The 13,431-nt window shown below is 35.9% G+C and overlaps 1 protein-coding gene across 1 annotated transcript in view; it reads right to left on the bottom strand.

Moving 5' to 3' along the window:
• The window catches only part of LOC132707915 (uncharacterized), a 257,931-nt gene that overhangs the window by 113,807 nt on the left and 130,693 nt on the right, over nt 1-13,431 (bottom strand). The window contains exon 3 of the mRNA XM_060679941.1: nt 12,758-12,975. Coding sequence (XP_060535924.1) covers nt 12,758-12,975 — 218 coding nt within the window. The remainder of the gene's footprint in view (nt 1-12,757; nt 12,976-13,431) is intronic.

The raw sequence follows: 13,431 nt of genomic DNA, 5'->3' as shown, positions 1-13,431 counted from the left end.
TTCGATGACTTTTTCCAATATTTGTGGCCGTATATCGGCAATAACACGGCGAATGTTGTCTTCCAAATGGTCAAGCGTTTGTGGCTTATCCGCATAGACCAATGACTTTACATAGCCCCACAGAAAGTAGTCTAGCGTTGTTAAATCACAAGATCTTGGAGGCCAATTCACAGGTCCATGTTGCGCCGTCTTGTTGAAACCACATTTCTTGGACATCATGGTTATTCAATTCAGGAATGAAAGAGTTAGTAATCATAGCTCTATACCGATCACAATTGACTGTAACGTTCTGGCCATCATCGTTTTTGAAGAAGTACGGACCAATGATTCCACCAGCCCATAAAGCGCACGTGTTTCAACATACACTTGAGGATTAGCTTCGCTCCAAATGCGGCAGTTTTGTTTGTGGACGTAGCCATTCAACCAGAAGTGCGCTTCATCGCTAAACAAAATTCGCTTATGAAAATCGGGAACAACGTCAATCTCGCAATTGCACTATTTGCAAGCGTTGTTCAGGCGTGAGTCTATTGATGATGAATTGCCAAACCAAACTGAGAATAAATCACTTGACAGCTGTTAAATCGGTCGCCATCTTGAACAGTAATGCCAACTTATTACATCTATATATTTGCGCGTTTCGGTGTGTCTTCTCAACTGACTGGCGAGGGCGGAACTACGCTTTTATAAAATGCTTCTCTCGGTGGAATATTGGAGCTGTCTTTCAAAGAAGCTCAAGTTCTTGGAAATCAATCATACTATGAAATTTCTGTACTTTTTTTAACACAATATTGATTGGTTATTTTGGTTTTACCGTTTCTACACATCCCTATTAATTATATGCTCGAATCTAGAACACATGGTGCCTGACCAATGACCAATGAGTAAGTTAGCAACAGTGTTCCAAGCTGAGATCACCGCAATAGAACATTGTGCAAGAGATATAGAAATTAAATAAATTCGTAATAACACAATCTATACCGACAGTCAAACGGCAATAAAAACTAAGCAATCCAGCAAAATAACATACAAATTAGTTCTGGATTGTCCTGATAGCAAATCAGAATAAAGTGTCTGTTATCTAGTTATATATAAGTAGCCCGTCAAGGCTCATCAATGTGTATGATCAGACCAAAACCCTGTGGGGTGGCCAAACGCATTGCAAAATCAGCTATCACACAATAAATGCGATATATGGGAAGACAATCCCTGCAAGACCTGCTTTGCTACAAAAGACATCGAAAACTAAGACTAATGAGAGTGGAAGAAAACGCTGAATGCAGATACTACCAAGAAGAGGAGTAAAGAGCCATACACATATTATGTCAGTATGAAGGCCTATTGAGAGTGTTTCAATCAAAGTTACGGAGTCAGGCGAACCTGGATAACACTCTATAGCTATGAAGAGTAGATTCCTGGCTCTCACAATCTGAAATTTCAATCTGTGAATCTGACATGATGCCACTATTGTGTTTTGTCTCGATCCTAAATAGTCTTTTCGCTATTTGCCCAGCTATTTTCATAGCGGCGTAACTAACCGGCGCTGTTTAGATTTACTTCTCCGACTCTCGAGAGTTTGCCCTCTCAAAAGGCGCAAAAACTAACTTTATTTGCCATAAATATAACATCTATATCTAGAGGCTTGGTAATAACCGTAAAGGACAATATTACCTTAAATTTCACTGCCTAATATAATATGTTAATGTCTTATTTTCACATCGCGAGGTTTATACGCCTTTTCAGAGTTTAAAGCGACGCAATTTACTCGGCTTGTTTTGCAGTTAATCGCGTTTGGCTACATTGTTAGAAAATGTTCCGTTCTCACCCGACACTTGCCATTGCAATAAACTTTGTATTGAGTCATGTACCGTCTGCGTGTCATTTATGTTCGCAAGGTAGGTACCACATGCGGAAAACTAGCAATAATAATCGTAACAATTTGGGAAAAATGCTTTTACGGATATTAGTGATATAACATTGCACGAAATATAGTAAACTAAGATGTTAAAATTATACGCTTCTGAGAAACGATGATTAACACATAAATTAAATTTTGTATATAGTAAAATAAATAAATGTAAACGAACAAAACATTTTATTCATTATTTATTTATCCACTGATTAAATAAAAATTATAAAATAAAAAGATTTTTTTCCTGAAACCCATCGATTTGTGGTTATTTAATTTTTAACAATCTTTTAAATTGACAACATTTTTAAATTTATTCGCATTTGTAATTTTAACGCCAATAGATCATCAGCTCGCTGCGGAATTCCGGAACACACACACACACACACACACACACACACACACACACACACACACACACACACACACACACACACACACACACACACACACACACACACACACACACACACACACACACACACACACACACACACACACACACACACACACACACACACACACACACACACACACACACACACACACACACACACACACACACACACACACACACACACACACACACACACACACACACACACACACACACACACACACACACACACACACACACACACACACACACACACACACACACACACACACACACACACACACACACACACACACACACACACACACACACACACACACACACACACACACACACACACACACACACACACACACACACACACACACACACACACACACACACACACACACACACACACACACACACACACACACACACACACACACACACACACACACACACACACACACACACACACACACACACACACACACACACACACACACACACACACACACACACACACACACACACACACACACACACACACACACACACACACACACACACACACACACACACACACACACACACACACACACACACACACACACACACACACACACACACACACACACACACACACACACACACACACACACACACACACACACACACACACACACACACACACACACACACACACACACACACACACACACACACACACACACACACACACACACACACACACACACACACACACACACACACACACACACACACACACACACACACACACACACACACACACACACACACACACACACACACACACACACACACACACACACACACACACACACACACACACACACACACACACACACACACACACAGGTTATCTACAACTTAGGTTTACAAATTGACGAATTTCTTGATTAGTCTGAACAAATAATCTGCTAAATAAATTAAATTCAATTTGTTATGGAATTCGAGTCGTTGCAAATTATATGAATAAGGAAACTTTAAAAATTATTTACTTTGCAAAATTTCAGTCGCGCATGAGGTATGGAATTATCTTTTGGGGGGGTAGTGGTCAACTACAGAAAATTTTCATGGTTCAAAAGAGGACTCTTCGCACTGTCAAAGAAATGCAATTTAGAGAGAGTTGTAGAGGGGCAAGACTGAAGGTATTTTTACTGTATATGCTTTATATATTTATGAAGCATTGATATTCTTTTTCATAGATATAATACCAGAACCCTAAATGTAAATTACCCTATTCACCGTTTAACCTTAACTGAAAGGAGTCCTTATTATATGTGCCTGAGGTTGTATAATAAATTACCAAATCTTTAAATACACAATAAAAAAGTTATTGATAGAGTTAGAACCTTACTCCATAGAAGATTTTTTCTGTAAAATTTAAATAATTGTAAATACGATGTAATTGAAATTTGTAACAATATCTGGTGCTTTTTCCTTTTTTGACGCCGATTTCCTTTGTGTATGGTATATCATTTTTAGGTAATGTATTTATGACACAATGTGAAATAAAGTTGATTATTATTATTATTTTTTTTTTTTATTCACGTTTTCAACGGTAAGTAATAATGTTGTCGGCCTGGTTGGGCAAGACATCATTCTTTTTCTTCTCTACTCTTCTATATTTAATACCCTCCTCATTATGTTGCATGTTGCAAGTATGGCCGCTTTTTGCATCTCAAGACAGTATTTTTCGGGAATCTGCAGTTGTTTTAGGCCATCAAGGGTCTTCTGCGGGATTTCTCCTGTGGCTCCTATAATCAATGGTACTGTGCGAATTCCTGAGACGTTCCATATTCTTCGTAATTCGTTTGATAGAGGTATGTATTTTTCCAGCTTTTCAGTGTGCTTCCTTTCCAGATTGGCAGGCGCAGGGACGGCAATATCTATCAGCGTGAGCGCATTATTATCTTTGTCCAGCAGGCAGATGTCAGGTCTATTATGTTGCACAGTTTGATCAGTCAGCATAGTCTTATCCCAGTAGATTTTTGCTCTATCATTCTCCGTTACTGGATCCGGTCGGTACTGGTAGTAGGGAGCTTCATGTTTTTTTATTCCGGCAATTTTGCAGAGCTCTCGATGGACAATTTTCGCAACATCATTATGTCTAGCAGTGTAGTATGTAGGAGCTAGGATTTTACACCCACTTATAATATGTTCAATGTTTTCATTGCCTTCCCCACACATCCTGCAGCAGGATCTTTCTATCTGTGGATCTTTCACAACATATTTCAAATGTGATCTTGTTGGTAGTATTTGATCTTGGATGGCACATAAAAACCCTTCTGTTTCAGGGAAAATATTCCCATGTAAAAGCCATCCCAGTGACGCCTGTTTATTAATATTTTCTGATTGCAGCATAAATGGATATCTGCCATGCAATTCCTTGCTCATCCATTTTTGGGTCTGATTTGCCACATTATATTCAGGGTCAATTTCAAAGTGTATGCTGCTTAGATTAAGAGGGGTAAGGGATTTGTCGCATTTGTTTATAGCATCGTGAAGGGCCGATGTCATTGCGGTTTTAGTAAAGAACTCTCGAAAGTTTTTAATCTGAGTTCTGTGTAGTAGTCGTAGATCAGTGATTCCTCTACCTCCCTGCCTTCTTGGCAGGTGGAAGCGCTCTTTACTCGATTTTGGGTGGTGGGCCCTGAATCTTGTATACATGGTTCTAATGGTCCTATTTGCATCTTCAAGGTCGGTGGTGGTCCATTTAATGACTCCAAAACTATGTGCGACAACAGGTATTGCTAAGCTGTTTGTAGCAGTTATTTTGTTCCTTGCCGATAGGGATGTTTTCAATATCTTTTTTAGTCTCTCCTTCATGGTGTTAATCAATTGATGTTTAACTTCTTTTTTGTCTATTCCCTGTGATTGCAGAAAGCCCAGATATTTGTAGGATTCATTTCTGTCCATTGGTAGAATCGCGCCTCCGCCTGATCTCTGCAGAAGTTGGAAATCTTGGCCCTGGCTCCATTTGCCTTTGACAACAGAGTTGGTCTTGCATTTATCAAGGCCAAAACTCATCCCAATATCATTTGAGAATTCCTCTACTGTTCGTAGGAGCCTCTTCAATCCATTGTTGGTTTCTGAGTATAATTTTATGTCATCCATGTAGGCTAGGTGGCTTATTTCTTGGTTCGTATTGGGTATCTTATAACCGCTTCGCTTGCTCTTTATAGCCGTGGATAGTGGGTTTAGTGCTATGCAAAACCACAGGGCGCTTAAGGCGTCGCCTTGGAATATACCCCTTCTTATTTTTATATTTATAAGCTTGAACACTGGGCATTTGGAGCTGATAATAACGTTGGTTTCCCACATCCTCATCATGCTAGTAAGTAGGTTTATAATGAGCGGATTGATAATTATTATTATTATTATTATTATTATTATTATTATTATTATTATTATTATTATTATTATTACAACAATAGTAAATCCAGTAACCTTTCTGTGATACAGGGCGTACTCCAAGGATCGAGCTTATTACCTCTGTTCTCGGCATATATCTGTGACTATCCTTCTGTTTTTAAAGATGTATCTCTTTTATTACGCCGACGATTCCCTTTACAAATGAAATTTTCTTTGCAGCAACACAGATTAACGAGGACCTTAGTTCTCTATTTGCTTAATGCCAAGTTAGTGGCCATTATATTTGAACCCCAAAAACAGGCAGACTATGTATATAATCATCTAAAATTAACAATGAATAAGGTTAATACAGAGTTTCAAACTGCATTAAAAAAAAATCATGTGTGTATGAATTGCTTAGAAAACTCTACCAAAATCGTGATATATTAGAAGAAATTCCAGACGCAGAAACTTCTGAAGCCTAAATCTTTAACATATCTTCAGTTTATCAACCTTACAAAACGTTCAAATCGAATCAGTTGTCTTGGATCATTTAGATAGCGAAATACTAATACAAGAAAAAGGAGTTGCTACTTTTACGTCGACATAACACATTTCAAAGATCTGTTTTATATAAAACTTCTAAATCGATCAACAAATTACTTTTTCAAACGCCTAATCCGCACTTAATAACAAAAAAGGTGAAAAACATTATTTTTGATAATGGGAAAGATCAAGGGCTGCTGATGTTTCTTGATTGTTTAAATTGATGTCATTGAATGTTTTTTTTCTCTTTGAATAATAAAGGTGAAGTTTAAAGAGGCGCTTTGGATAGTACTTCGCCTATTATCCTATAATTTAAATTTGCCATGAATAAATTATAAAGTGTCTTGCTTTTTGCATAATAACAACATAATACTAATAAAAGTCTTCGTATGAATTAGTTAAAGCGCGGTAATAATAATAATGCTTAAAACCGGTCCTGGTCATCTGATCATCAAACATTGCTCAACAACCTACCAAAATAAGAGAAATATGAACTACATAACGGATTTGATATGTTGCCGGTAACACGTAACAATTAATCCAGACAGAAAAATCTAATATTGAAAATTCGGTCGGATACCGTCGTAATCCCTTTTTCCGACCGTGTACGTCGAGCAAAAATTGCATTATCCTTGTAATAACGTAAACAATTCGTGAAGCGGAATCAATCGTTATTTTGCAGATGGATGGGGTATCCATTATCCCAGTGTTTGTGATGGAATGACGGTTTAAACTCAGATTACGGAAGTCCGTCGAACCCGGAAATCGTGATAATTCCCGAGTATTATGAAATTGGCGCTTTGATGCCACTTTTAGGTCGCTCTCAAACGGTACCGAAATCAAGCACCCGATTCCGGGAATAAATTTTCAATCATCAGTCTGCCGCCGTATTGCACTAATTCGGTGGGCCCATCTGGTGAGCCCCAACTGTAGGCGCTTAATCACAGATCAAACATGAACGCTGAGACTATTTGAACAGTTCACAGATCGAAACGATGTCTAAGCGGGTATGAAAAACTTGGAAAGCAAATCTAAGTAAAATTAGTTTCTGGAATATTCGTTCGTTGGATGATTCCAATGAAATATACGTGAAAGTTTTTGTAATATACATTTTTTTTAATAAAATAAACTTTGGCAAGCGTCATGTCCTTGCGAGTTGCTTTAGCGCGAATAATACCAGCAAAAAAATTAAAATATTTCGAAGGCATTGTAATGCTTTCACACCAACGTTTTGATAAGGAAAATCTGCTAGAAAAAATCACCCTCTAGATACTTAGATTTTCCGTCATTAATAACATATAAATCGATTGTTTCGAAATTCATTTTGCAGAGTAAGTAAAATGCAAAAATTTCATGGTAACAATATTAATTATCACAGGTAATCTTAGTCTATCTGAGATTGAAGGATTAGCCTTTACCCGCATAATTGAGTACCTGGGATTTTGGCTAATCAAATTTATTTACTGTATAGAGGATGACTAACGACTAATCGAACATCAGAACATTTGATTCTGCTATATTGATCTAAAATATTTTCAGTGTTAGAATGTTGTCAATTGTATCAAATCTTTGGGATCCGTGCTTCCCTTTTTTAATTACCTAACTCTTCGACTTTTCGAGATATGTTTCAATTTTCATATTTTTCTGTTTAAACAGATCCCCATTCAAATTGTTATGGATGAGGTGCTTTAATATTTAGAAAATGGAACAATTCTTTGAAAATCATGATTTTAGCGTCTCACATAAAACTGACGAAGTAATATTTTTCCAATTTTTTTTGGAAGCGCTTTTAATTTATATTTAATCTAATTATGCGTAAGGTTTGTAAAAGTTTGCATTGATTAATAAATATTTTGTTAAAAAAATTCAAGAATTGAAGAAAAAATAGATGATAATATGAAGGCCCTTTTTGTTACCTATTATCTATCTGAATTTTTTGGTTAGTGAGGAGTCTGTAACTCTTACGTGTGCTGCCATCTATAAATGAGTAGCGACATTAAATCCGAAATCTTTTATTAGTAATCGTAATTTGGTTATCTCGAAATATCCCCTGCCAACAGGGATAGTCTTACTACTGAGGATTTAAAATACTGGAATCATTACGTGGTAAGTCAGGATACTTATAGTTAAACTTTTTACAGATTCCCATTTAAATCCGTTTACACTCTCAATGGATAATAAAATGCTGCTTCAACAATTTATTCTAATAACCTATAAATACTCGAATCATTGAGTGGTAAGTCAGGTATGGTTAAACTTTTTACTGGTTCCCATTTGAATCTGTTCACACCTTCATTAGATAATAAAAAGGTTCTTCAGCAATTTATTCTAGTAACCTTCATCCCTTTCATTTTTTTTTGTGTATCAGTGCAATGACCATTGTCAAATTTTTCAAGTGTATCATATGACAATCATATCATTATATGAACATACTGGAAGTCATAAAATATGTCAAAATAATTAGATTTAGTTTGAACAATAAACTTTTTCTACAATTTAATAAAAGACTTTATTAACTGTAAGAAAATAATTATTATTTCGAACCCAGCTGGATGTAGGTGTAAGGAAATACTACACCAAAATTATCAAAAAGTTGTTAATTCATCAATTAAAAAAGTAAAATTTTTCAGTTTAACGTCGATAACACTGCCCGCTCTCCCTAAACTTCTATTCCACCAACCTGGAGACACCCTCTATAGTTAGGTAAAATGTGTGTGTTGTATTCGTTATTCATCATTGTGAAACAGGTGATAGAATAATTAAAAATGAGATTTGTCTGAAACGATGTAAGCATACAATATTCAATTTAAAATTAGGTCACTAAAGCTTTTCGAAAATGAGAAATTCGAACCTAGAGCGCATTTTCACACTATAATCACAAGACTGTTTTGTCATTGTACGAATAACATGCATTTCTCAAAGAGCGTAATGAATATTGCGATGACAACTGTTGTTGTTATTCACCTTCTGACGAGTACAGCGAACATGGCAGTCAATATTTAAGCGGCACATAAAACCAGTATGCCAAAACGGCCATATCGAACTTTATTACTTGCGTGGATTGTGACGTTAATATTGCGACATTAAACTTCCGAAAGTTGCGAAAGGTGCTTGGGAGAAAACTTCGTGGAACTCGGGAAAATTCGCAATCCCTTCGTCAATAACCTGTACGCCGAAGATTGGGTATTAAACAATTTCGATATCGCTTACTCGCGACTAAATCGATGGGAGTTTTCTTGGCTCGGGTCACATTTAGCCGATCGCAGCAAATTATTATTCTTGCCGCCATGGTGCTCCGCATTTTAACACATCTCGACGCTTCAAAACGTCACCGATGCATAACGCAGGTAACTGGAAATTAAAGTCGTTATTCAAACATGTAACGTTAATTCTCGAATTCGATTCTTTGAAACGTTTCGCCGGTTTTTAGTTTTTTGGCAATCGGCGTGATGTAGCTTCAGTAAAAACCCTCTACAGTTTAAAGCTTGATTCAGATTCCCTCCTTTTTCGCAATAAAACTATGACTTATGACTCTTATGACATATAACTAACCAAAAATTAAAGCTCAAGGCAGTTAAATAGGGTCCTTTTCAGTGACGAGTCACGCCAACCTTAATGTTGCATGAAACGTCCCTAGCAGAGCCGTTAGGGCTTGGGGTAACAACTGGAAGCAGGTTACCTCTGGTTTATAGCGCTCCATAGTATTGACCCAAGTTTTTCACTTCTCTTCTGAACAAATATAATTGAAAAAATTTCCATAATAAATTCTTGACGTTTTGTTCGTGATATGTGTCCGTGTGAATTAGACCTTGTACAAATTATTGTTGGACTTTTAACTTAGTGGCTTCTCTGATTCGATTCGTCTTTGTCTATGTTAAGCAATGTTTTAAAAAACCCGAATGTAGGTCTGAAAATTTAAATGCGACCTTCAATAAAACAAAATGCCGATCAGATTTTACGAACACATAATGGTTTTCTAATTTAAATTGCAAAGCATCAAAACAAACAGTTATAATTACAAAAATGCCATTTGTTCTTTACATTTACCTTAAAATATATATACCGGATAAAAACGAAAAGTAATCGTTTCCATATATATCAAGATTTCTTAAAAACGTGTACTAAATTATAAGAGTTACTGAAAAAATATTGGAATATTTCAAGACACCAACATTTATCGAATTTCCTCGGCCGTTTTAACATGCTGGGTATACACAGGACGGTTGAGCTGTGAATGAAACTATCAAATGGGAAAGAGTGAGTCATGAAAGCACACATAGGACGTCGTAATATTATTATATGAGATAGAGTTGCGGCCTCTAAAACTACTTCAATCAATTGTCCGCTGAATAGTTGACTGGTCAATGGTCCGGAAAATGTCAGCCTGCGAAGCACTTTAAATGATACTTTGAACTTTGACGAAAATTTATGATGGTAAGTCTTTTGTTGTTCTTTTTAAAATAATTAGCATTACGGACGTGAATAATTGGTGTTGCATTTAGACTGGCCGCTAGCGGAAACTAAGACGCTTCAAATTTGCACAAATCGAGTTCCGACTTATATGTATATGGGCATCCATGTTTATCTGCACCAGCTGCGTTAGGATAGTAGAAAGGAAACAGAGAACGTTTAGTTGTTTTTGTTATATGTTTATATTAATTTAAAAATAAGGGATTTTGTTATATGTTTATATTACTTTAAAAATAAGGGAAAGTATTTTGTTATAATCTAGCTTACTTCTTTCATATAAACAACCAACTAACGACTAATGAAAGTTTAAACATTAAAAATATAAGTAAATATATAGGTAAGTAGTTTTTATTCGATGATATTATTTTTGTTTGGAGTTTTATTTTGCTATTTGATGCATTTTATAACTCGTACATATTTTTATTAAATTCGATTAGTTAAGTAGAAAGTATATTGCATTTGTCCTTTGTATATAATTTTCAGCACCAGGAAATTAGTGGTGGAGCTGGTAATACGGTTCCTACATTTACTACCTGAATCTACCACTTCCTTTTCTATTAGCTTTCTTTATGAGTTTATACAAATTCACAAAGCAAGAAGTCTAGAAATATATTTTTAATTTCTTGCTTAAGCTTGAGAATTTTGCTCTTATCACTGTGATTTTTACGATCACATTTGATGTAGTGTGTGGTTTGGAATAAGTGCTCACATCTCGTGAGCGTATGAGACTCAACTACCGTAGTTAAATGATATTTCTAATGGGTTGTAGATATTGCAGTTATATAGTTTTTTATAAAGTCGACAAAAGAAAATATCGATTTGGAATCATAGTAGTGTTCAGTTCACTAATTAGATTATAAGATGTCATTTCAATCAAACCCAGTATAGTCCTGATACTATATGCAAATAATACAATTTATTGCGAAAAGCCTATAACTCCGTGCTATAAAATTTTGAAAATCTTTAACTTTCTGGCTCTGGTAGTAGGCTTCTTTGTACTATTGCGATTATATTCAATTATCAATTATTTATTTCCCATTCAATTCTATATTTCATAAATGTTAATGTTTTCTCGTACCTTATGTCTGTAAATAGATTTGACAAAGCAGGTGTGCTAGGATGGTTCACCTGACATTTTTTCTGAAATAGAACAAAAAAAATCCACTCCCTCTTTGTGAATTGCTTAAAAACTTCATCGCTACCGACATAAATATGCCAAATTTATCAACTTATCACTCCTCAAACAATTATGTATTGTGTTCCTTTTAAAAAATACACTCTTCACCATTTTTAAAACTAATACGGAAGAACTTGGTGTATTACTATGAATAGAATGTTACAAGCAGTTATCAATAATAGTATATTATGCAACAAGTGCGGTAAACGGCATTTGACTCACGAGTTTATTTGACACGAGCGGAGCGAGTTTTTTTATAAACGAGTGAGTTAAAAAGTTTATCGAACGTATTGCATACTATAATTTTTTTGCGACCGTTAGTTTTTGTAAAACAACACGAATACATACATTGCTCCCAAACCCGTGCGGTAAAATCCAGGAAATGTCCGAAGTGGCTCGGAATCGTGGGAAATAAAACTGATGTGGTAAAGTGACGATTTCCGCACGCTAGATCGGTGTGTAATTAGGTATTTTACAGACGGGAGTAGAAAAACATATTTAACAATCCCAAATTTCGTTCAGTATTTTTTTATTAGCCAAGGTCAAATAAACGCCCCTTGACTGGTATTTTCTCGGTTAATCGATCTGTTTCTAATTCCGTGACAAATAAAGAATGAAATTTCAAATGAACGCCGGTCGGGGTGGGTTTATTAAAATTTACTCGTTCTGGATGCAAATAAATGAGTTTTTTAAAATCCAACTGAAGCAGTCCGCACAACGCTCCTGTTTTATACCGGATTTGAACTTAATTAAAATTTATTTACTTATTAGGGTTCGAAAAGTCAAAACAGGAGGGGTCCGGAAAATTTTATATGTCCATTAATTTGCGACCCCTCCCTGAAATAACTGAATTAAGTTTATAAGCAAAAACACAACTTACGTCTACATGCACTCCTTCTACTTTGTACCAGTTAGCCTGCGGTCTAGCTTTCGGAACATATCGGTAGAATTCTTCGTGTTCCTTGTACCATTTCACCGAGTAAAGGGTGTCATTTCCTAAGTCGTAGTCGCACTGGAGCATTGCGGTCTCACCCGGCACCCTGTATTGGGGTACGTTGACTCTAACCCATTTGAGACCCGATCCAGCGCTTTGGGTGGCTGAAATAAAACAGATTACGGTGTAAATCTATAATGTTCAAATATAAAAAGAAAATTGGGAGAGGAAAAATAATTGATATTGTACATATATAAGGGTTTCCTGAATATATACTTTATTTAGTATTTTAGTATAGTAGTTTAGCCACGCATTTACGTACCGAAAATAAATTTCGGGAAAGTACCCAAAAACATTAGAAATTATGTGGTAATATAACTTTATATTTTACAAAAACAAAATGCAAAATCAATAATCTCATTTTTAGAACTGCTAGAAAATCCAAAATAGTTTTATTGACTATTTTGCACGGTACCACCTTTTCTTCAATAGTATTAATACATCGCGATATTATCTATATCGCTTTAACCTGACCTACTGGTTACTGACCATCATTTTGTATTTTATTTTGTTCATTGCTATGAATTTCGGTTATTATTATTAATAATTCCCATTTGTCT

Source organism: Cylas formicarius, unplaced genomic scaffold, assembly GCF_029955315.1.
Source record: "Cylas formicarius isolate icCylForm1 unplaced genomic scaffold, icCylForm1.1 PGA_scaffold_10__41_contigs__length_53128322, whole genome shotgun sequence".
In the NCBI taxonomy this organism is placed as follows: Eukaryota; Metazoa; Arthropoda; class Insecta; order Coleoptera; family Brentidae; genus Cylas; species Cylas formicarius.
Note: the sequence above shows the minus strand (reverse complement) of the source record. Positions and strands in the feature narration are given on the sequence as shown.